We start from the raw sequence: 22,924 nt of genomic DNA on the forward strand, positions 1-22,924 counted from the left end.
GAAGTCCTGTCTCGAATCTGTCTCCAACCCGTCGTGTCGCCTCCTTGTGTATTCTTTTCGCTCGTTTGTCTTCTTGCGAATCCATGGTTTCCTTGTTATTTCAAATTCCGTCATTCTCCATAGTGAAGTAATCTCGTAACTGCCCATTCATCAGATTTACTTCGCTGGAGGCCTCTGCAGTGTGTAAGCTTTACGACAGCTTCGTCGCTGCCTCTTTCACCGGTGCACCCGTAAACAGTCCACCCTAGACGACACTTCGCTGCAATTAGATCGTTCGGTCCATCCTCGCGAAGTTTCAGTGGTGCGCCGAGGCGTAGGTTGTCCAGACCTCTGAGGTGTGGGAAACGCTGTGTCAATTCTCCGTAGATCAATCGTTGGCTGGGTAGGAATGCAGCTGACGCACAGTGGAGCACCTAGTACATCAAAACTGATCAAAATTATTTTGACGCATTTTCGCAACCCAAATGCAACCCAAATTAGCAATGAAACGTATTTCATAGTTTTCGTATTTTTTTTATTTCGTCATTAGGGTGACCAATTTAAGGTCAGATTTTTCGAAACTAAAATTTTTCAAAAAATCACAACTTTTGAACCAGTTGACCGATTTTAAACTTTTTTTTTAGCTTGAAAGCTGTTGAATTCTAGTTTTCAGCAAAAATACGTCCAGAGGGCCAAATAGTGTTTTAAGGCAAATAATATCATATAATAATATAATTATCACGTTTTTTTTTAAAGTGATGCAACTTTAGAAATCGGAAACATTCGGAAGGTTTTCTTTCTGCATTTGAAAGAGGAACAATAGTTTTATCATACACTAAAAGCAGATTTTCCGGAAACAGCCGGAAAATCAACTTATTTCATTTTGAATGTACGATAAAGAATTCCATCAAATATTTTTTTCAATATTTTCATATATTATATGTAAATTCAACGCCAATTTGTTTGGGTTTCAAATTAACAGAATAACAACATTAACCTTCTTTAACAAACTGCATCATTGAATTGATTGACTATCAATTTCATTTACTTTGTACGGTCAAAACTAGCACGCGTTGTGAGTCATATCAAAGAAAACGGCTAAACTTCAGCTTCACTTAACCTCTTCTGATAAGCGTAAACAAAACATGTGGACACTGCTTAGCTGTCAAACGATTACACGATAACTACACTTAGCAAAAACACAACGGAAACCCCAGTTACTTCATTTTGAGGTTTTCCACTTATGATCAGGTTTTGATGTGATTTACTCCAATGTGTGACGGTCCTGGCGTGACGAAGATCAAACTTACTGGAGCCACTCTTCCCTGGTATTTCCAAATCTACCTCTTGCAACATGGACTCGTCCCTCTTCATATTGCCTGTCCACTGAAGAGTTAGAGCTTGGACGGGACCTTTCACGCCTAATTGCTTCGCGACGTTGTCTTCCAGCAGGGTGATTGCTGACATTCATCGATAAAGGCGAACACTGAAACGCTTCTTCCTTCGTTATAAAGGATGACGGGTAGTATACGGAATAGTGCCTTCGGTGGCGACGAGTGGATAGATGAGAAGTTAACGTGATGAGTCGGCGAAGGTGAATGAAGCTAAGTATGCTGCTTCAGACGACATCCATCCACCGCACAGCCTTGCCATGACTTGCAAGGCCCTTTTTCGTGACTGCTTAGGCAGGTTCTGCAAAGGTCCTTTTTTGAATGGGCTTCCACCGCTCGTCGATACTCACCTCTTTAAACTGAGAGCAATCCGCCGCTCTGTGGCCTTCGCGAGTACAGATGCCATACGTTTTTGTCGGTTTTCGAGACAGGATTCGAAGACTTACTGCTTGGACTCTCACCTTGCGAATGTGCATGGATGCCGGCACTATCTCTCCCTTTTTGTTTTTCGTTCTTGTACGGCTCCTCCTGCATAGGAAGCTCGAAGCTCACCGCACTCGCCGCATTCATGGAACCTGGAAGCTTGTCAACGAACTCCTGCAGCATCATGGGATTGGAGAAATGTTGCTGCAACTGCGCCGCCCGGAGATGATCGACGAAATTGCCGACTGCCAATCCAAATTCTATCACTGTTCAACTTGTCAACTTGTCTTGCCTTGGTCCTGAACCTTTTCAAGGAGTGATTTGAGCAGCAGCTCTGGTCGACCGTAGCGTATACGCAGCGTCTCGATAGCGTGAGGCACGCTCTCTGGTAGCAGAAGTTTGCTGCAGACTGACTCTTTCGCGTGCCCAGTCAGGCGCTGCTGAAGCCTAATGAGGTTATCAGCGTTTGTGTAGCCGCAAGCAGCGGTCGAATGTTCATTTAGCTACTGATGAACATATGCCAGTCAATTCGGTTGCCATCGAATCTAGGCAACTGTTTCCCAAGTACCTGCCGCGCTGCAAGTTGTTGCGACTGAAGAACGACGGATTTTTCAGCCATAGCTGGCTGCTGATCTTGCGGAGGAACGATCTTCTGTTGGCGTCCATGGGACTGCCAATTCACCTGTGGATTCGAAAAACCAACGTTCTGTGGAGGATACACTGGATAACTTGACCCGGGAATCCCTGCGTATCGCTGAGACGGCTGCTCAATGACCACCTTGTGCATGGACTTGTCACCATGTCATTGTTACCACAAAACTCTGCAAACAGCTCTCCGTTCATGCTCATTTCTCCGAGACCCCATCCCATGACGTGCACATAGTCCGAGTTACCGGAACCAACATTCGTGTTGAAATCGCCCGATACCCTTCAATTTTCATCCCTTCAAAGTTATAGTTATTGACTATTCATTTCTATCCATTCCAGGACTCATTCAGCGATGACGTCAGCCGAACGAAGCGAAAATTCAAACCGGAAGATATGCTTGCTGCCAACCTCGTGATAACGAAAGCCCTGCAACAGAAACCCAAGCAACAACCTTCACAGGTGGCGCCACCCTCAGCCAAACAAGCTCGCCAAGCACCGGAAGACACGGAAAATGATGTGGAAACGTTCGACGAGAACGATAACTTCGGTCAAGGCGAAAAAGTATCGTTGAAAATTCCCGATCGATTGTTCGGCAATGCCACCAATGTGGTTCTGGCGGTGGCGAAAATATTCGGAGACTTTATCACGGTGAGTGAGAAATGAGTTTCGTAAATACCTTAAATTTGTTTTACGTAGCTTTATTTATTTTAGAACACCGCAATCCGTTCGGCGCGTTTCCTACAACTCTTCCAGCCGCTGTTTGGACGCAATCTGCATATTCAGATTCCAACGACCACAACGGAGTCAAACGAAGTTTGAGATTGAGATTGTTCTATTTTAAGAATTTGTTACGTAATTGTTTTAATTATAGACAGACACAACTATTTTTATATACACTTTCATCATCAGGATATAGTCCAAGAGGGCAGTGTGTCATCAGTGCAGTTGTCGTGCGCACGATCTTTTTATTCGATATATGCTAGACGATATTTAATAAAATGATCTACCTAGGTTTAGCTTAGCGTTAAATTTTCTCCAGGTCTTTCGGAATTTCAATCACTAGATGACCGCCGAAGAGGGGTTGAACGAAACGCATCATTTTGGCTAGCCGTGCGACGGATCTCTGTGAAGATAAATAGAACATGATAGTTAGTCCTCAAATGCTAAAATATAATCAAGTTTAAGATGCAACGAAGCCACACAGTTAATTTTCATGAGCCCAAATTACGGTCTGCTCAAAAAAAAAAAAAATGATCAATTGGTGACCAAAATCATCATGTGTTTCTGCAGAGTTTTGCTTATGAAAACACCTTCACGTTAAAGCAAAACTATTTTGCACTGTATTAGTATTTGTATTATATTAGAACAAAAACATTCTGTAGAAGGTAGTCTCAAGAGAAGTAGAAATGGAGAAGTAGCAAAATTGTGCGACTGTTACTAGTGATTACAGGGATCAAATTATAGGCAACTGTGTATAATACACTGGAACCTCTTTTTATGCCATCGGCCTTTATTTTTTCCTTCCCTGTTGGGGAAATTAAGCCACTCCGTCCAATAAGCTGAACTTTTGTGGCATAATCTTGCACCCGAGCATTTGAAATAAGGCCTGGGGTTTCCTGGAAGTTTCCAGAGAGCCCATAAAAAGAGGTTCCAAGGGGCCCCAGGAACATTGAAGGAAATTGTTTTAGGAGATTTTCGTCAGGTTTCGTTGAAGTTTTAATGGGATTATGAGAATATCAGGGATGTTTCAATAGTAGGGTTTTCAATAGAACCATGTGATGAATTAGGAAGGTTGGAGTGATTCAGGGGGAGGGGGTTTCAGAAGCCTTTAAACGCCCTTACAAGGCATTTTAGAGATTTTAAGGAGCTTTTAGGGCGTTCCGAGAGTTTGAAGAAGCGTTTAATGGCATTTCAGGAGCGTTTCAAGGTTTTTTTTATAACTGAATATGATGATTTCAAAGGCTTTTCAATAGGGTTCTTAGCTCACCCAAATTATTCTTGCTGTTGACGATGAAGGCATTTTTGGAGGTGCTCTATTGATGTTCTACGCTTCCATCTTACGCAATATTCACAGCGCGGTACTCCAGAGGTTTCTTAATTTATTATTATTTTTTTAAGTAATTTTATTAACGTGTATTTTAACCTTTAGCTAATTTTACACTAATGGTTTCTTAATAGCTCATCCAGTAGCTTAGGATATCATTTATCCTTTTAAAACTCTAGGGCCATAGGCGTCAAATATGAGCACAATGAAAATAACATTATTAAACCATCCACGAATGAGAATGTTTATTTATTTCACTACGTCTCCAGCAAATGCTGCACAGACTGATTCTTAAAAACTATCACAGGTCCTTAATAGCTATTTTAAATGTATTCCTAGACATCCCAAAGTCATACACGTCGAAAACTTCATTGAAGTGTTGGCAGCAGCGGCTGAAAGGATTGTTCTGCCCGTATAGTGTTCTGCGAAACGGTAAAGCGATGAAACCTCTGTTTCTTAACCGGCGACACGGTGCATGGATGTTAATGTCGGCTAGCAACGATGAGCAGTCAGTCTTACCAGATAAAATGTCGTATACCTATCAGCAACCTTTGGAGCATTACACGGCGACTTGTCAATGGTTGAAGATTAATGAGCTTGCACCTGTCTTCATAAGGAGGCAGCCTCAGAGGGTCATTCCAAGGAAGTTTCCTTAAGGCGTACCTTAGAAACGACCGTTGAACACGTTCGATGCGTTCAGAGTGCGTTGCGTGGTATGGTGACCAAACTTTCACGGCGTACTCTAGAATACTGCGGATGAGCGTACAGTATAGGGTCTTCAAGGTATATATATTATTGAACTCTTGCGTGTTGCGTTTTATGAATCCTAATGTGGCAAATGCTTTGGCTATCGTCGTCGAAATGTGCTTAGCAAACGTCAATTTTTTGTCGAAAATCACACCCAAGTCTTTGATCCATTCCACTAGTTCAAGGGGAGAACCATTCAGTGCGTAGTCGAAAGAGATTGGCGATTGTACCCGACTGAAACTAATTACTTTGCATTTTTTAACGTTCACATGCATTCCGTTATTGTTACACCATTCGCTGAAGATGTCGATATCATGCTGTAACGCAACGCAGTCCAGCAGAGACGAGATAGAACGAAATATTTTCAAGTCATCTGCATAGAAGAGCTTTCCAGAGCGGAGACGAAGACACAAGTCGTTAATAAACAGCACAAAAATCAGCGGCCCTAAGTGGCTCCCTTGCGGAACGCCTGAGGGAATGTGGAATCCTATTGAAGAAGCGTTCCCAAACGATACAAATGCCGTTCTGTTTGTGAGGTAGTCCTTTAACCAATTGGTCAGCCAGGCGGGAAATCCGTAGTGTTGAAGTTTCGCAATCGCAAGATTGTGAGGAACTTTATCGAATGCCTTTGCAAAGTCCACATAGATCGAGTCAACTTGCACGCGCTTGTCCATGCACGGAAACAGAAAGTTGGAGTAGTCCATCAAATTCGTAAGTGTTGACCGATTTTTAACAAACCCGTGCTGGCACTCCGATATGATTGGAAGCGCGACAGGAAACATGACATCATAAATCAAACGTTCAAATACCTTAGCTAAGCATGGTAGAAGCGAAATAGCTCGGTAGTTTTCAACGTTATGAACGTTACCAGATTTGTGTATCGGGATGATCGCAGCAGTTTTCCAGGCGGTCGGGAACTTACCGCTCGTAAGAGATCGGTTGAAAATGATCGTCATTGGGACAGCGAGAGGGGCGGCGCACGATCTAACAAAAACTGGAGGCAATCTATCCGCGCCTGGCCCTTTCGAAGGATCCACTGAACTGAGGGCAGCATGGATGTTGACTTCACTTAGAGCGGGTTGTGCTAGGGACATATTGTATGACGGAATACTGTCGATGTACGGGCCTGTTGCGGAGACATCGTTTGTTTCATACACATCTTTGAAGAAGTCAGCAAATAGATTCGCAGCCTCATCGGTTGAGTTTGACCTTATGTTGTTGTAGGTTACGTCGCTGGGAATAGACTTATTACGTTTTTTCGAGTTGACATAAGACCAGAACGAGGAAGGATTAGCTTGCAAATCAGTTTCGGTACGATTTAAGTAGTCCTTGAAGGCGGAATCCACGGATGATTGGTAACTGGATTCCAATTGTTGCAGATTCATTTTGGCTATGTGCGTTCTTTGCTTGAAGTATCTTTTCCTGGCCTTGCGGAGAACGTTGCGACTGTGGCGTATTTCTGCAGTCCACCATGGAGGAGACGTCTTAGAGTGTCGTAGGTTTCTTTTGAATGGAACTTTTTCATTCAAAATTGAAAATACTGTGTCGTAAAAATTGGTGATGGCATCGTCTAAGTTATCGGTCTGTAGAATGCCAGACCAGTTGACCCTCTCTAAAGACGTCGAGAGATCGTCATAGTCACAGTGACGGAAGTCAAAATCAGGAAGACCACGGTTAGCACGATGCACAATTTGCTTAGCAGGCAGATAATCTAAACGAATAATGAACGGCTTGTGATGGATATCAACTTTCAGGATTGGTGTTGGGGGTTCCAGTAGTTCGACGTTGACAGGATCATTCACAAACGCTAAATCAAGAAGTCTTCCATTTGCGTTGTATGCAGAACAGATTTGATGCAGGCCGCATGGCAGGACAGTTTCACACAGGCTGATCTCTTGTTCAGAAGAAGCGTTCAAAGGAATATAACTGTTGAGGTCAGTGTCAAGTTGCCATTGCAAATGAGGTAGGTTATAGTCGCCAACCACCACGATGCTGTCTGAGCTATCGGAGCTTTCAAGCATCTCTTGAATTGACGATGCGTGATTTGAGTATAGGCAGGGGTTGCTATTTGGTCGCAAGTAGATGCAACAAATATATATCGCTAGGGAATTCAGTTGAACGCGGACACATACCTGCTCAAGTGATTCGCAATTCGTTAGTTGAACTTGGGAAGCCTTCAAGTTGTTTCTAACCGCAATTAGGACTCCACCTCCACGCTTAAGTGTGCTTGTTAGGTTGTTGCGGTCACAGCGGAATATAGTGTACTCAGAAGAAAGTTCGGCGTTTCCGATGTCGTCATTGAGCCAGGTTTCGGTGAGAGCGATAACGTCGTAGTCAGCGGATAAGATAGTCCTATGGAATGTGTCGGTTTTGGTTCTCATCCCTCTAACGTTTTGGTAATACACGGTGATAAAACTTTTGTTTGTTGAACATTGCCGTGTGTTCGGAGCATTACACGGCGTTTCGTTTATACTAGAGCTACCAGGGACGATTGGGCAGTAGATTCCGCTGTTACCTCGGTTATGTCTACCGTGTCCGTATTCGGTACCGTCGCAGGAGGCTGCCAAAAAACCCTTCGCTCTCTGGACTTGTCCTCGAATTCGCGGAATACTATACCAACCGGCCAAGTATTGGTTGTCATTGCTCTCGACTTCATATGGGCAGGCAATTCAACTTTAAACGAGACGAAGTTCAACGATGACAGATCTCTGCCCCGAGGTACAAGTTTCACGATTTTAACATCTTCGGTCTCCAACCTTTCTTTGACAAGGCCAAGGACTGAATCATCTGGAGCCTTCGGGGAGATACCCGATAGATACAACCAGAACTTATCATTATTGGAATTCTGATTGTTTAAATCGGAGGCACCTGGGGCACTGCGGTCGTTACCTCGCAGTAGTTTAGCCGGCCGGAATGGTGTGCGATCTTCCTCTCTACCACGTTTACTACCAGATTCAAAGTAAAACGGGTTACGGCCTGCGGGTGGAATGGGCGTTTTTGGAACAGCATCGATGAGTTTATTGAAATTAGAGTTAAGTTCCTTTCTAATCTCATTCAACACTTCGGTGCGGATATCATCCTTGAATTTTTCGATTACGAGGTCATTTGCAACATTTGTGGAAATTAACGCATTGCGGAAGCGTGCATTTTCCATCATTTTGCTGCACGCGTGACACATCCAATGCCTTTGGCGAAGTTATTGCAAGTCTTTTCCTCTATCGGGGATATTCATATTTTATAAGTGAGTTTGCGATCTAAAGTCGACTTTATTAGCAACTTAGAACATTCTGACCACCAAAAAGTTTAAAAAATAGGATAGATTATATTTCAACAGCGTTCAATGCTGCTTTTTTAAACGGTATACAATTATGCGTATTTGTTTATGCTAAAAACAGTTGTTTTTGGGATATTCTAGCTGTTGCGAAGACTCCTGGAATTCAGCTTTAAACATCCACAGGAATAACTTTGTTTCATTTATAATAACATTGAACACAACCGATTTTTTTTTGCACGGGTCTGGTTTTTGCTATAACTTAGTCAATTTTCAACCGATTCTCATGAAATTTAGTACACATGTAGGCACGATTAGTACTATCAGTGTACAAAATTTTATGAGAATCGGTTAAAAATTGGCCGAGTTATAGTTAAATAACTACCCGTGCAAAAAAAAAAAAGAATCGGGTGTAACCTGTTAAAATCCTTCAACCTTTTCAAACTTGAAACATTATAAAGGTATTCCTAAAATGTAATATTCTCATGAATTGCTCCTCTATGTTTGTGGAAACTTCAAGATCGTTGAGAATCCTTAGACTTAACCGATTTCGCTACTCCGGACGTAGCTACTGCTACTAGGAGTTCAAAACAACTGAATCAGAATGTAAACTATGTATTTTTTTTTGTTTGTTTTTATCTGCGTGTGGGTCACTCTACTTAACAGCATAGGCTATAGCGCAGTAGTTTCTTCGAAATTACTCCAAATTACTCACTGAGTAACCAGTTCTTGAGATAAAAATAAGCTCTCTTTATAAGCAGCCCTTGCAAATGGATAATCAATGCTTCCACCCTACTGGAAATAAAAGAGACGAACCAGCCAAGGGCTGAAAGTCTCTCAAATAAAGATAAATCAATCAATCAACCTACTGGAAATAAAAAATCGCCTATGTATTTTTTCGATATTGTTGCGCCCTCATAAATGTTTTGGTTTCTACATATTTATTTATTCTCCCATACTTGTTTAAACAATCTTTTTTGCAACATTAAAAATGTCTCTTACGCCTTTTCATGTACAGGAAAATTGCCTATGTGATTTTTAGATTTTTACGCTCCTACAAATTTCAGAAAAAAATACCACTGTAAATGATCTTGTACCGACTTCTCGACCTCTAAGCAGAATACCCTTTTCGAATGAGCGTAATGAGGTTTGTACCTTTTTACTCCGCCCGGTAAATTGTAAATGATCTAGCTATTTGCGCCCATAGACGAGTAAGAAAAGTCGCATCTAAGATATTGGAAATTACTCTTTCGCATTCTAAATACATAACTCGCCTGTATGGTTCCTTTTTTTGCGCTTTCATATATGTAAAGATTACTATGATATTGCAGATTTTTTTCCGTTATCTCAAACATGAGGGAATCTCCTATGTGATTTTTTATATGTTTACGCACTAACGAATTTACGAAAAAATTTCCTAGTGAATGTTCCAAGCTTTTCCGTCCCCACAGGTATACACAAAGCCCAACTAACAATTGGAAGTCACAAACAAGCAAGCTTGCTGAATTGTTGCTCGATAATGGTAATGATTGCTGAACAAAAATGATGCTCAACACATTACTGTTTATATGATTTTTAAATTGAAAAATAGTCAATGTTCGACTTTCCTTATCGGTATCAACAATGATAAATTTAAACACTTTGTTAACGTTTAATATGAATTTAATTCGACAAGCATTGATTACTTTACAAAACAGTTTAACAAAACATTTGTCTGCTTCTTAATAAGCTGATGTATCAAAAGACATATGTTCCTGTATAGTGTGCTTTTCACTTGTCGAATAAACGCTTTCAGTTCGTCAAACTTCGACTCGCAACTATCTTCGGATATTGGGATAAATTATGGCTAAAACTGTTTAGACAGCCAAGTTATCATAGAACCAACATTTTAAACAAATTACTTAAAGGAAAATATAATGGATTTATGTAACTCAACATAGAGTGCCAAGAAACGTCATCAACGTAATTATGAAGCATTTCCCAGACAACCAGTTCTCGTATAAGATGATAAAGTGGAGGCCATATGCGTGCATGTCTTCATTTAGGCGCATGTAAAATGTACCGGGGATAGACAAAATGATCGGGACAGGCAAAATTTTCACTTTTCCAAAAAAGTTCAACTAGCTGTAACTTTTCGAAAGGTGCATCAAATATTCTCAAATTTTCACTGTAAGTTGATCAACTCGTTGTGCATCAGTGGACAAAATTTGGATAAGATCGGGCTATTCTACACGAAATTATAAAGATTGTAGAAATAGGTATAATTATCCGATAGCCAACTTTGAGCTGTTATATCTCCGGATTCAATGAACCGAATGCAATGAAATTTTGACCATTTAAGACTTAAGACTTAAGAGCTCTGAAAAACGTTTGACACAACTTCAAATTATTTACAAAGAGAAAAAGTTATAGCGGTTTTATTTATTTTATGATTTTTAGTAAATTGGTCTATTTTTAATATTCATTCCAATATGTTTACTATTAATTGAAGGCTGTGTTGTTACTTTCCTTCAAAACATATTTATATTAAAGACAATCAGAGGAAATTTAAATAAACTATAGTTACAATCTTGAATTTTGAAACGATGTTGAAGTTTGAGAAAATTTGGTGTTTTATTAGGAAAAAAAAACTAATCGTAAACATTTTCTTCCGTTTGAAGAATTTTAAGTTGTGTCAAAAGTTTTTCAAAGTTCATTATATAAGTCTTGAATAGTCAAAATTTCATTGTATTCGGTTCATTGAATCCGGAGATACAACAGCTCAAAGTTGGCTATTGGATAATCATACAATTTTTTTTAGAATCTTTATAACTTCGTGCAGAATAGCCCGATATTTTCCAAATGTTGTCCACTGATACAAAACTAGTTGATCAACTTACAGTGAAAATTTGAGAATATTTGATGCACGTTTCAAAAAGTTACAGCTAGTTGAACATTCTTTGAAAAGTAAAAATTTTGCCTGTCCCGATCATTTTGTCTATCCCCTGTACGCATATCGCCTCCACCTTAACATCTTATTCAACATCTTATACGATCACTGGTTGACTGGGTTATGTCTGTAACTTGATAAGCTGTACCTTGATTTTTTTTATCTTCCGCAGCAGTTCGATTGTACGAGACGCTTGGCTCGATGCATTTGGCATTTTAGTGCTGCCGTGTTTACTGAATATTGTTTTTACAGATTATAATGATGCAGATATGAGTAGATTACCTGAACATATGTTGTGAATGCACCATGCTGTACCACTATTGCCATACATTTATAATGATCGATATTAAATAATAAAAATAAAAATATATTCATTTCACAATCAGTGTCTGGAAACAATATCTTCAATTAATACCAAAACTTTTTTTTGCCGGTTTTGATACAACTTTTCTCACCGTGCGATAAAAATACTGACAGCGAAATCAAAATGGAAAACACGTGTTTTGGGCTGAACAGCTGCTGAAGTATAAGGCGTTGTTCATTATCAATGATCATTATTGAGTCATGAGACGTTAATGTTTGCTTTGGGTGCTGCTACTCACCATCTCTAGGATGGCGCAGATGGGAAGGCATGAGGCAGGCAACCGACAGATCTTGAGTTCTTATCTGGATTTAGGTAATTTTGTTATTCTTACTTGATAAAAGGTGTTCTTAACATGAGAGTAAATAATTACTCTCGTGAGAGTTCAACAATTTTGCATTTTTTTTTCAGACATTTTTGTCAAAGCTCAATAAGAGTTTTGTTGTGTGTTTGTAAAACGTTTTTTGCATCAAACTTTGAAGTGTATACCAACACTATGCTTTATAACTTCTCCAAATTTGTGTGAACAAAATCTGAACATAGGTTGTACGGGAAAATAATTCAAATGTTATTCAACATTATGCTGAATTAGTTTGTCATAATGGTGTCTGTTTAATGAGAGATTGTTAGTTGGGAGTTCCATTATGGAATAAGGATTTCTTCATCCATTTATCTAGATATAAGAAAATTACCAGTAAATTTTTATGTGAACGAAGAAATATTAAAAAAAATATCCAATAAATTCCCCCAGAATTTTCTATACGGGCTTCTTAAAAAATCATCAAAGTTTTTGTAAATATTATCCAGGGATTTCTTATGTTTCGTGCAGGGTTTAATTCCAAGATCAATTATATTTCACAAGCAATTTCGCACAATATTATTTTGGAAAATCTTGCATGGGTTGCTTTGGCAATTCCTCCATGACTTTTTTCAAAACTTCACAGAAATTCGTCGAGAGATTCCTCCACAAATTTCTCTAAGGATTCATTAAAAAACAATTCATCTGTTAGAAATGCTTTCCAATATTACTGAGACAATTCCTTGAGGAATTCTTCCAAAGGTACATTTAGAATATTATTGATATTCTAAAATTTTGTAGAGAACACCCCAACAATAAATTCAACAACCCCTACATAAAACCTTCCATGAATTTCTTTCCATAACTGCTCCATGGAATCCCTTCCAGAAAGTCTTCTATGGATTCCTTTTGATTTTTTTGAAGATGCTCCAGGAATTCCTGAAAAATTTCCTTTAGAGTTTTCTCTAGAGGATCCTGCAAAATTTCTACATGCATTTTTCTAGAAAACTTTCCATGGGTTGCTCCAGATTCTTTCCATAGGTTCTCTCAGAAATATGTACGGGAAATCTTTCAAATCAGCTGCAGATTTTTTCGGAAATATTTTCATCAGAAAACCAAAAGTTTGGAATTCTTCCAGAAATTTCGCTAAGCAGTTCTTTAGGAAATCTTTCATAAAATTTGTTTGAAACTCTTCCAAAGTGTCCTTCAGATTTTTTTTATCTCCCAGAAGATTTCTGCTGAAATATTTTGTGATTTCTCAATCATTTTTCTACACGTTTTTTTTTAAGAAAACTTGTAAGTTTTTTCCAGAGTTGCTCCATGTTTTCCTATGAGTATTACACCAGGAATTCAAGCTCCGAGGTTTATTTTGGAAACTTCTCTAATATCTTTTTAAAAAATCGTCCAGGGATAGCTTCATAAATTCCTCTGGGAGCTCCTTCAGATAATTCTACAAAAACAACTCCAAGATTTTTTCTGGGTACGTTTGCAAAAGATCCTTCTGAAACTCCGTCAGGGATTATTTGAGACACGTTTCTCCAATAATGTTTCAAAAATAACCCTAACAGTTCTAAAAACTCCTCCAAGGGTTGCCCTAGGGATTTCTCCGGGTATTTCACCTGGAAGTTCTTCAGATATTTCTTCTCGGATTCCTTCAAGATTTTCCCTGGGATTTCTTCAGGCAGATACTTCTGTAAAGATTCATTCAAAAGTACATCCTGTGATTTCTAGGGATTTACCGAAAACTTCACCAGAAATTCCTTCACGGTTTAGTTCAAAAATTCCTGCTGGGTTCTCAAATTCCTTCAAAAATATTTTCAGAACCTTCATTGCAATTTAATGATTTTCGTCGAGAATTTGGGCAAGGGATTTCTTCAAAGGTGCTTCCGTGGAGAAATTCTTCTAAATATTTGTTTCAAAGTCGCACGAAGATTCATTCGAAAAATCTTCCAAGAGTATCTCCAAGAAAGGCCTTAAGTCATCATCCTTCAGAAACTCCCGCAAGGATTTTTTTCAAACTGTTCTTGCGGTTCATTCATAATTATCACCTGGGATTCTTTTGGAGTTTCTAACCGGAATTATTTCATTCATTTTTCCAGAATTTATTTCAATAGTTCATCCAGAAATTGCACAAAAAAATGACGTAAAAACTTGAGGCATTTAAAAGCAAAGAACGTTTAATTGACAAATTGAGATATAAATTCGTGAAAAAAATACAATTCGTTTTGATGGGATTTGAATCCAGGGCTCCGTATCGCTAGTCCGGCGGTTTAACCGACTAAGTCACATAACAATAGATCAAGTTTTTATATCTATTTCAGACATACTGGTCGACTGGTATAGCCGGAAAAGGGCAATTAATCAAGAATTGGTGCAAAACACATGAAAGAATTCTTGACAGGGCATCCAGAGAAAACCCTGAAGAATCGGGTTTTTTTATTTAGAAAAATTCAATGATTTTATATTTTTAAACAAAAGAGCACCTTTTTCTAAGCGTCTATGTTTTTTTTTTCAGATTTTAGAACTTTGTTTTGATGCCTAAAATCAATTTCAAAAAGATTTATTCATATCACCTTTTGACAGCTGGGCAACTGCTTGGCAGCTCCGCCCAGTACAAAATCTGACGAGGGGTGATTCGACAAATCGCTCCCATACAAACTTCAAATTGATTTTTAAATAGTTTCCCGGGCTCCAAAATTCATGAAAATTTGGATTTCGGCTCAGTTTGGCGTGCAGATTTAGAATATGGAATAATCTCAACATCGCTTAAAAAGCCAATTGTCTGAAGCAATTTCTTGAAAAACTCCTTGTGATACTACTGTAGATTCCTAGGAGAAATTCTTGAATATTTTCTGGAGTGATCCATGGACAAAAATTACTGAAGCGATTTCTCAAGGTATCTTAGGAGGAATTCCTGCATAAATGCGTGGAAGAATACCTGCAGAAACTTCTTAAGACAAACCCTTAATTATTTTGAAAAAGAATCATGAGAAACTTCTGGAGGAACTTTGCAAATAATTACAGAATAGAACTTGCTTGAGAAGTTTCTGGAGGAATTACAGGAGAAGCCCGCATTCTACGCACAGCTCGAAGGCAAGTACGATCGCTGTCCAAGCCACGACGTCAAGATCATCATGGGAGACCTAAACGGTCAGGTAGGGCAGGACGAGGAATTCAGACCAACGATTGGAAAGTACTACGCCCACCAGCTGACGAACGAAAACGGCGTACGACTCACCGATTTCACCGGCTCCAAAAACATAGCCAAACGTAGCATCATTTTCCAACACAGTCTCCCTTATCTATACATCTTGAGATCAACACAGCAGACGGAATCGCAAATCGACCATGTCCTGATTGACGGACGGTACTTCTCCGACATTATCTATGGCAGGACCTATCGTGGCGCTAGCATCGACTCAGGCCACTACCTGGTGATGTTCAAACGTCGCCCACAACTATCCGTCATTAACAATGTACGGTACCGGCGACCGCTACCGTTCAACTTTGAGCGACTGAAGCAACACTCCACGTCGTGGTCATTAATGTTAATAAGAAAAGTCCTTGACGATTCGTGGCCTCGCACTTAGACACATTGCATGGGTGGTTTAATTGAGTTCAAAATGAGGGGTTTGCGTACCCACATTAGAAAGTGTATTTCATTATGACTTGCTAAGGCCTTCCTCCAGGAGCTGCTTCAGGTATTCCACCGGAATCTGTTCTGAGAATTCTCTCTAGGATTGATGCATTAAATCCTTCTGCTATTGCTCCAACAATTCGTCTACGGATTATTCGAGGAATTCATTGCGTAGTTTCACCAGAATTTGCTTTCCAATGTTTCACCAGGAAATACTCTTGTGACTCCGGAGAGCTCCATCCAAAATTCTTCTTAAGGTTCTTTAACCCTTTGAAGCCGGAATTTTTCCAAGCGTTATTATGGAGTTTCTTTTTTCTACATTTTTCTGTAGTTAAGGTGATCAATAGCATGAAAACGGTAGAATATTATGCAGTATATTTTCTCTGGATATCCTAGGTCATCCGAACTGTTCTTTAGATTAGATCCTAAAGTCTACGGGTGTAACGGTAACTACTTTCATTATACAAAGCTACGATGTGTAATCTATCATGTCCAGTAAGTCTTCTGAAAGATTAATAGTCAATATCAGATCAGTTAGAATATTCCAGGTCATCCAAACTGTTCTAGAGTTTAGATCCTTAAGTCTATGAGTGTAACGGTATCTTCTTTCACTATACAAGGCTACGATTTGTAATCAATCATGTCCAGTAAGATTTCTGAAAGTTCAATAGATCAATATCAGATCAGTTGGGATATCCTAGGTCATCAAAACTGTTCTTGAGTTTAGATCCTAATGCCTGCGGGTGTAACGGTAACTTCTTTTATCATACAAAGCTACGATTTGTAATCTATCATGCCCAGTAAGTCTTCTGAAAGGTTGATAGACAACCAGGAAACCTTTAAGCATTTAAATAAGCCGTACAGCAGACTGTATTAAGCATTTAAACTGCTTGCTGCCCCCCATAGGCAGTTTGAATGCATAACTGTCTTAAATTAGCATAACCTGTGCTGCTCCAAAGCTTTTGGCTGTTAGTTAGCATTTCAACTGCTTCAGGTGTTTACGCTTAGGAGTTTTCAGAATGCTTTTTAACTGCTCTTCAAATGCTACGAGCAAAGAGTATGGGAGACATGTTATGTGTTTGAGAGCGCTTTGAGAGCGCTTACAGGGTTTATGCCTCTGTTGTCAAATTTTTATTTGATTTTTAATTCTTCCCTTACTCATCCAAAAGGTCAGCACGAAACGATGCTGCTGCTTGTTTGGGTTGGGAAATGGGAACATGGCCATCGAAAAATTTCTATTCCATTTCGTGGATCATAATATTATTCGGAAGAGGGATTTATATGCTGTAGATCGAACAGGGAACGATCGCACGCCATCGGTGCAGCCGTAGCACATCTTGGAGCGTTGAAAAAATAATAGGTCCAACGCTAATTGTTCCTGTAACTTCTTTGATTAGTACAGTGGATCTTGTAACACTACTAAACATAGTGACAAAAGCTATTATCACAAGTGTAGACCTCAGGAGTAAAGTTGTTGATCTGGAATATCTTTAAACTATCTTGAAATGACTCATGATATGCCAGGGGGATTACAGATTACAGTCTAAAGTTCAATGTCCCAAAGGTTCATAATAATATATGTATCAGGTTGATCCAGTCACCGCGATTGATTAGGGAACTTTACTCAGTATGTCAGATATAGCTTATGTTACGAGTGTAGACTTGAAGTTCTGAACTCACAGATAGTTTGGCTGACCTGGAACATTCCCATAGTGTCTCTAAATGACATTTGAGATTTCAAGAGCTTCACGCATCTCAGCAGATTATGTTATGCTATTTTTTATAGTGAAAACACATAAAGTGTTTCTTATGGATTTGCAGGACTTCAATATAGAACAGTTTGGACAAACCTGTATGTCCCAAAGGTTTATATTAAAAAATAGACTTCAGATTGGTCCAGCAACCACGGATAAATATGCAACGTTACTCAGTATAGTAGATATGGCTGTTGTTACGAGTATAGACCTGAAGTCCTGAACTCTAAGGTAGTTTGGCTGACCTGGATTATCCCTGTAGTGTTTCTTAATCACATTTGAGATTTCAAGAGCTTCGCGGATCCCAGCAGATTATGCAGTACTATTATTTTTTGGTGAAAACACATAAAGTTCTTCTTGTTGATTTGAAGGACTTCATTATAAAACAGTTTGGACGACCCTGAATATCCCAAAGGTTTACAATAAGCTAGTAAACATCAGATTGCTTCAGTAACTGCAGCTGATTATGAAACGTTACTCAGTATAACAGATATGGCTACTGTTACGAGTGTAGACCTTAAGTTCTGAACTCCAAGGTAGTTTGGCTGACCTGGAATATCCTTTGAGTGTCTATAAATGACATTGTAGATGACAAGAGCTTCAGTAGGTTATGTAATGCTATTATTTGTGGCGAAAATACTTAAAATTATTCTTGTAGATTTGAAGAACTTCACTCTAGGACAGTTTGGAGCACCTAGAACATCCCAGAATATAAAACACCTTTTTGATATTCTTGACGAAAGCTAATTAAATACATATAAACGTTTCCCACATCCAAGTTCAGCTTTTATAACAACTGGTATGTCAATTATTTTGTGTTTCCAAATTTCACGGTGTTCAGGATGTTCTAGGTTATCAATGAAGTCCCAAATACAAATATTCCCGTTTTTCCCTAATAGAGGACTCAATTTGGTTTATCGAAAGAGTGAATTTATACCTCCGTTTCTAAGTTGAGGTCATATGACCCCTCCGGCTCCAAAGGGTTGAAACGTTCCCTCTGGCATCATTGCAGAAGTTTCTTCTGAGAGGTTCCATTTGGGGTTCCTCTAGGAACTCCTCTCTGGATTACTTCTGAGACTTCAAGGGATTCCTTTCGCAATTTTTCAAGTAGTTTTGGAAATCCTCCAGGAATTCTTTCCGAAATTCTGATAATTTCTTTTGGAATGTATTGAAACAACTTTTGACCCCGGGAGTCGATCGCGCCGGCCCAGAAGGAGCCGTGCCTAAGCCCCAAGCTGCTGGTCCAGCCAACGGCAGCTTCCGGGGTGGGCTCACAAGGCCTCTTTTGACTCCCGGGTCCCAGGGCGTTTCGGATGGGGAAGTTTTCGGTGGGGTTTGACCTAAAAAGAGATTCGAATTACTTACAGATTTATTAACTTCTGAAGAGGGCGTCGCGCAGTGGTTGGTGGAGCGACGGAACGCGGATCTCGTCCATCATGTCGCCGGCCGGTTTACGGTTACCGTAGAGCGGTACAGGGTAGGCGACCGGAGTGCGCCGTTCTTCTGCGCCGCCGGTGATGCGGGCGTGCAGCTGATGCTAACAGGGCCGTCGTTAGGGTCCCCGACGGCGACCAGATGAACACCAAGGGGGGGGGGGGGGGGGGTGTTGGTGGCTTGGTTTGAGGGTGAATCTCGTCCTAGGTTTCCCCGAAGGCGCGTTGGTAAACACTTCGTGTGCCGGGCGGGACAACCTTGAGGTGCCAGGCGGAGGTGATCGGACGATCGACCGGGGACCGGGGTCGATCCGGAGGTTTGGCGAAGTGATCGACGATTGGCCGAGGAGCGGCGCGGCTGGCAGGCCGTAGCGGTTCGGCAAAATAACTGCCCACGTGATCTCCACGTGTCGTCCGGCTCGGAGGTGCTTCGCTCAGTCCGGTGGTCGCGGTATTTTGACCGGACAAACCGATCGACGATAAGGTGAGCAGCGAAGGAATGTCCGCCGGTGCCGGCGGGTTGTCTTGGGCTAGCGGCTGCTACAGCCCATCCACCGTACAAAATTCACTTCTTCACCCACGAGGCTCAAATAGCTGCCCAGATCGGAGGTCCAAACGTGGTAACACCGATCTACCGAATCTGGCACTTCTGCCTCCAAGCACGAGTCGCGATTACCTCCCTCCGAACACTTCTTGTCGCTACCTCGCAGACCCATCGCCAGATGTTCTCTTCGGCTTTCTCTCAACGCTCTGTCTTTCCGCCCCCATCGCCGCACGCTTCAGGCGGCTGCTGGGAACTCACCACCTCTTAATTGCGCGTTGGCGTAACGCGGCGCGCATTGAGTCGATACGCACGACGCCCACTCTTCGAATCGACCGTTGGAGTAACTATACAATCGTTTCCCTACATTCTCCCACCATAAGCACTAAGTTACCGTTCGGTAACAGTATTCAAGTTTGCCTTCCTCTCTCTCTCTCTTCTTGGCGTAACGTCCTCATTGGGACAAAGCCTGCTTCTCAGCTTAGTGTTCTATGAGCACTTCCACAGTTATTAACTGAGAGCTTCCTCTGCCAATGACCATTTTGCATGCGTATATCGTGTGGCAGGCACGAAGATACTCTATGCCCAAGGAAGTCAAGGAAATTTCCTTTACGAAAAGATCCTGGACCGACCGGGAATCGAACCCGTCACCCTCAGCATGGTCATGCTGAATACCCGTGCGTTTACCGCCTCGGCTATATGGGCCCTTTTGCCTTCCTGAAAGAAACTATTGGAGGAAACCCAGAAGACATTTACAAAGCTGCTGGAGGAATTACTTAAGAATCTGTTGGAGAAAGGATTCCTCGAGGAACTCCTGTAGGGTTTTCATAAGCAACTCTTAAAGTAAATCCATAACGAACTCCTCAAAAACTCCTTGAGGAATTCTTTGAAAAAGTTCTAGAGCACTCTTGAAATGAACTTCTCCTGGAGAAATCCAGAAAAGGGATCCTAGAAGAATCTTGGAAGAAATTTCTGAAGAAATCCTGGAAGGAGTTTCCTAAAGAACCACGGGGAATTTTCCCGAAAGAAATTCCTAAACAGTTCATAAAGGCATCCTGAAAGAAGTTCCTGGTGGAATCTCTGAAAATGTTCTCAGAGGAGTTTTTGAAGAAGATTCCAAAGGAATACAGGAAGTAATTCCTGAAGAAATGAAGGAAGAGCTTGCCAAAGGAATCCCAGAAGGAGTTTCCGTAGGAATCCCAGAGAAAGTTTTTGGATGATTCCCAGAAGATATTTTTATGGAGTTCCCAAAATAATCCCGAAAGGTCCTTCTGGATAAATCCTGATGGAAATTTCTGGATCCCAAAAAGGAACTTCAAGTGAAATCTCAGAAGAAAATTCTGAGGACTCCCAGAAGGAACTTTGGAGGGAACCACGAAGAGAACACTAGGAGAAATCCTGATCCTTGACCAAATTATTGAAGAATATTAGGGAAGGAAGAACTGATTACACGACCCTAATGTCCTGTCCATAAATTACGTGGACTCCAAGGGAGGATTTCTAAAAAAAAGTTCGCTACATACGCATTCTCAAAATTTTGTATGGATTCAAGTCTACAAAAGGAGGGGGGCTCTGAGATGATCAAAAATTGAACTGCGTAGTTTATGGACAACACATAAGAAGAAAAGTTACAAGAAAACTTCAAACCTCATCCGACCACACGGCTTCCTTTCATAACCACAGAAATCAATTCATCTTCGATGTACACAGTTTGCATGTGCGCTAAGCGGTTGCGAATTATTTCTTGTTCAAACTGTTTGTCTTTCAACCATGCATAATGAGAGACAAAAAAATAACACACTTTCACGACCACACAAGATTTGTACACTTTTTTCTATTTTTTTTCCATATATTGACAAACTATTTGTAACCAACAACCACAATTACATAACCAGAAACTTTCGATAAACCTTCTCAAAACAACACATCAACAAGGATCCTTACCAGCAACAACTGCCCTAGGAAATCTCTCAATCGAAGTGTCAAATTCGCCGTCGACGAGAACAGCTCATCTGGAATTCGCAACGTCACATGCTCTCGATCGATCGTTGGCACCTCTTCTGTGGTCGTCCTGATCTCCGTCTCCTCCGATGTTCCCCCGATCGAGAACTCCGTCGACGATGATGACGATGATGACGCAACAACAATTCCATTATCGATTGGCGGTTCCTCTGTCGTCACACTCCCGATGGCCTTCGACTGCACTCCTCCGCCTCGTAGCAGTAGCACCAGCCCCAGCAGTGAAACCAACCGCACCAAACCACAAATTCCGACCACATTCATCGTTCGTTCTTGTCACATCTCCCGATCACTCTACCACAGGCACCGAATATTCGTAGGACACTGCCCAGGACCTGTGCCAGCACTACATTGCGGACGCGCGCGATCACCGGATTGATGTATAGCCGAGAAGCATAAACCCGAAAGAAGAGGGAGTGTCCGCCTGAACTCGTCTCTCGTCCTGCGCGGTTTGTTCGATACTGAATAGTCAAAATTCGAAATTTGTACGAGATATCAAGTGCAGATCTAGTCCCCTCGTGTTCGAGTTTAATTGCGCTCTACCGATGCTTGCGATGGACATAGGCACTGCCCCTCCGCGCAAGAGAAGCCGGTTTTCATTCAATTGTGCGCACGGACAACCGCGGACTACGATGACGACGGCGACGATGGTGAGCAAGTTCGCGAAGTGCTCTGCTGCTGACATTGGATTTCGAGGCTCAGCGGCTCGGCTCGGCGCGCGCAAAAGCTCTCCAGTTGACCTAGGCATGTGTTCTGAACAGGCCACTCAGTAGCATGCATCCGTACCAGTATGTGATGCTGGGGAATTGTCTTACGGTGCGGTGGTGTTTTGTAATTAATTCTTCGATGCTTTGTTTTGATTTGTGCGCGTTCGACTGGGTAAGACTGGCTGCACCACGCAAGGACAGGTAACAGTATAAGATGCGGTTGGTATTTTACCGTTGGATGTTAAGGGATTCGCCGAAGTGGCAAGTTGCGTAGATTTAGAGAGGCAACATAAAATTTCGACTTGAGTACGAGCGTTTGAAACACGTCGTAAAGCAAGCAGCTTAATAGATTTTCGAATGTTGCTGATCGTCGTCACTCATCCCCATCATTATCCATTCACTCAAAAACACCAAATTGAATTTGACTAAACTGCACAGAGAAGATAGCGGACAGTGATCAGGATGGTGGGTGACCCAGTTTCGTTCATCGCTGGTCCTGGCTAACGTGAAGAAGCGACGTGACTGCAATGACCTTTCAAGGCTCGAAAGCTCTCGTGTAAAACAAAGCAGGAGAAATTTGTTTACAATGCGAAAATTAGATAATATGACCCATCCTGACCACTTGTTTGAAATTTCGAGAAACGAAGGTCTGAATACGCTTTCAACTCACTCGATCTTTAGTCAAAACACATTGTTAAGTTCTGCTTGATTACGCCTCGATGTTTCAACGTAATCCAAATGT

The 22,924-nt window shown here is 41.0% G+C and overlaps 2 protein-coding genes across 2 annotated transcripts in view; one reads left to right on the top strand and one right to left on the bottom strand.

Annotated features, from left to right (window-relative positions):
- Positions 1–3,475, top strand: part of LOC109402067 (uncharacterized) — a 37,069-nt gene extending 33,594 nt beyond the window's left edge. Inside the window, exons 2-3 of the mRNA XM_019674665.3 lie at positions 2,781–3,089; positions 3,153–3,475. Coding sequence (XP_019530210.2) covers positions 2,781–3,089; positions 3,153–3,260 — 417 coding nt within the window. The 3' untranslated portion in view covers positions 3,261–3,475. The remainder of the gene's footprint in view (positions 1–2,780; positions 3,090–3,152) is intronic.
- LOC109402069 (uncharacterized) lies at positions 3,432–22,376 on the bottom strand. Its single transcript, XM_019674667.3, has 2 exons — positions 21,401–22,376; positions 3,432–3,564 (listed from the first exon to the last, which is right to left on the bottom strand). Exons 1-2 carry the CDS (start codon positions 21,737–21,739, stop codon positions 3,466–3,468), a joined length of 438 nt encoding a protein of 145 aa, XP_019530212.1. The 5' UTR covers positions 21,740–22,376; the 3' UTR covers positions 3,432–3,465.
- Between the last annotated feature and the right edge of the window lie 548 nt (positions 22,377–22,924).

The sequence above is a fragment of the Aedes albopictus genome, chromosome 1 (assembly GCF_035046485.1).
Source record: "Aedes albopictus strain Foshan chromosome 1, AalbF5, whole genome shotgun sequence".
In the NCBI taxonomy this organism is placed as follows: domain Eukaryota; kingdom Metazoa; phylum Arthropoda; class Insecta; order Diptera; family Culicidae; genus Aedes; species Aedes albopictus.

Bases quoted from the DNA above. Each gene is read 5' to 3' on its own strand.
- LOC109402069 (XM_019674667.3), bottom strand. From the start codon at position 21,739: ATGAATGTGGTCGGAATTTGTGGTTTGGTGCGGTTGGTTTCACTGCTG. The intron at 3,565-21,400 runs GTAAGGATCCTT...TTATCTTCACAG, and splicing joins TCCTAGGGCAGTTGTTGCTG to AGATCCGTCGCACGGCTAGC.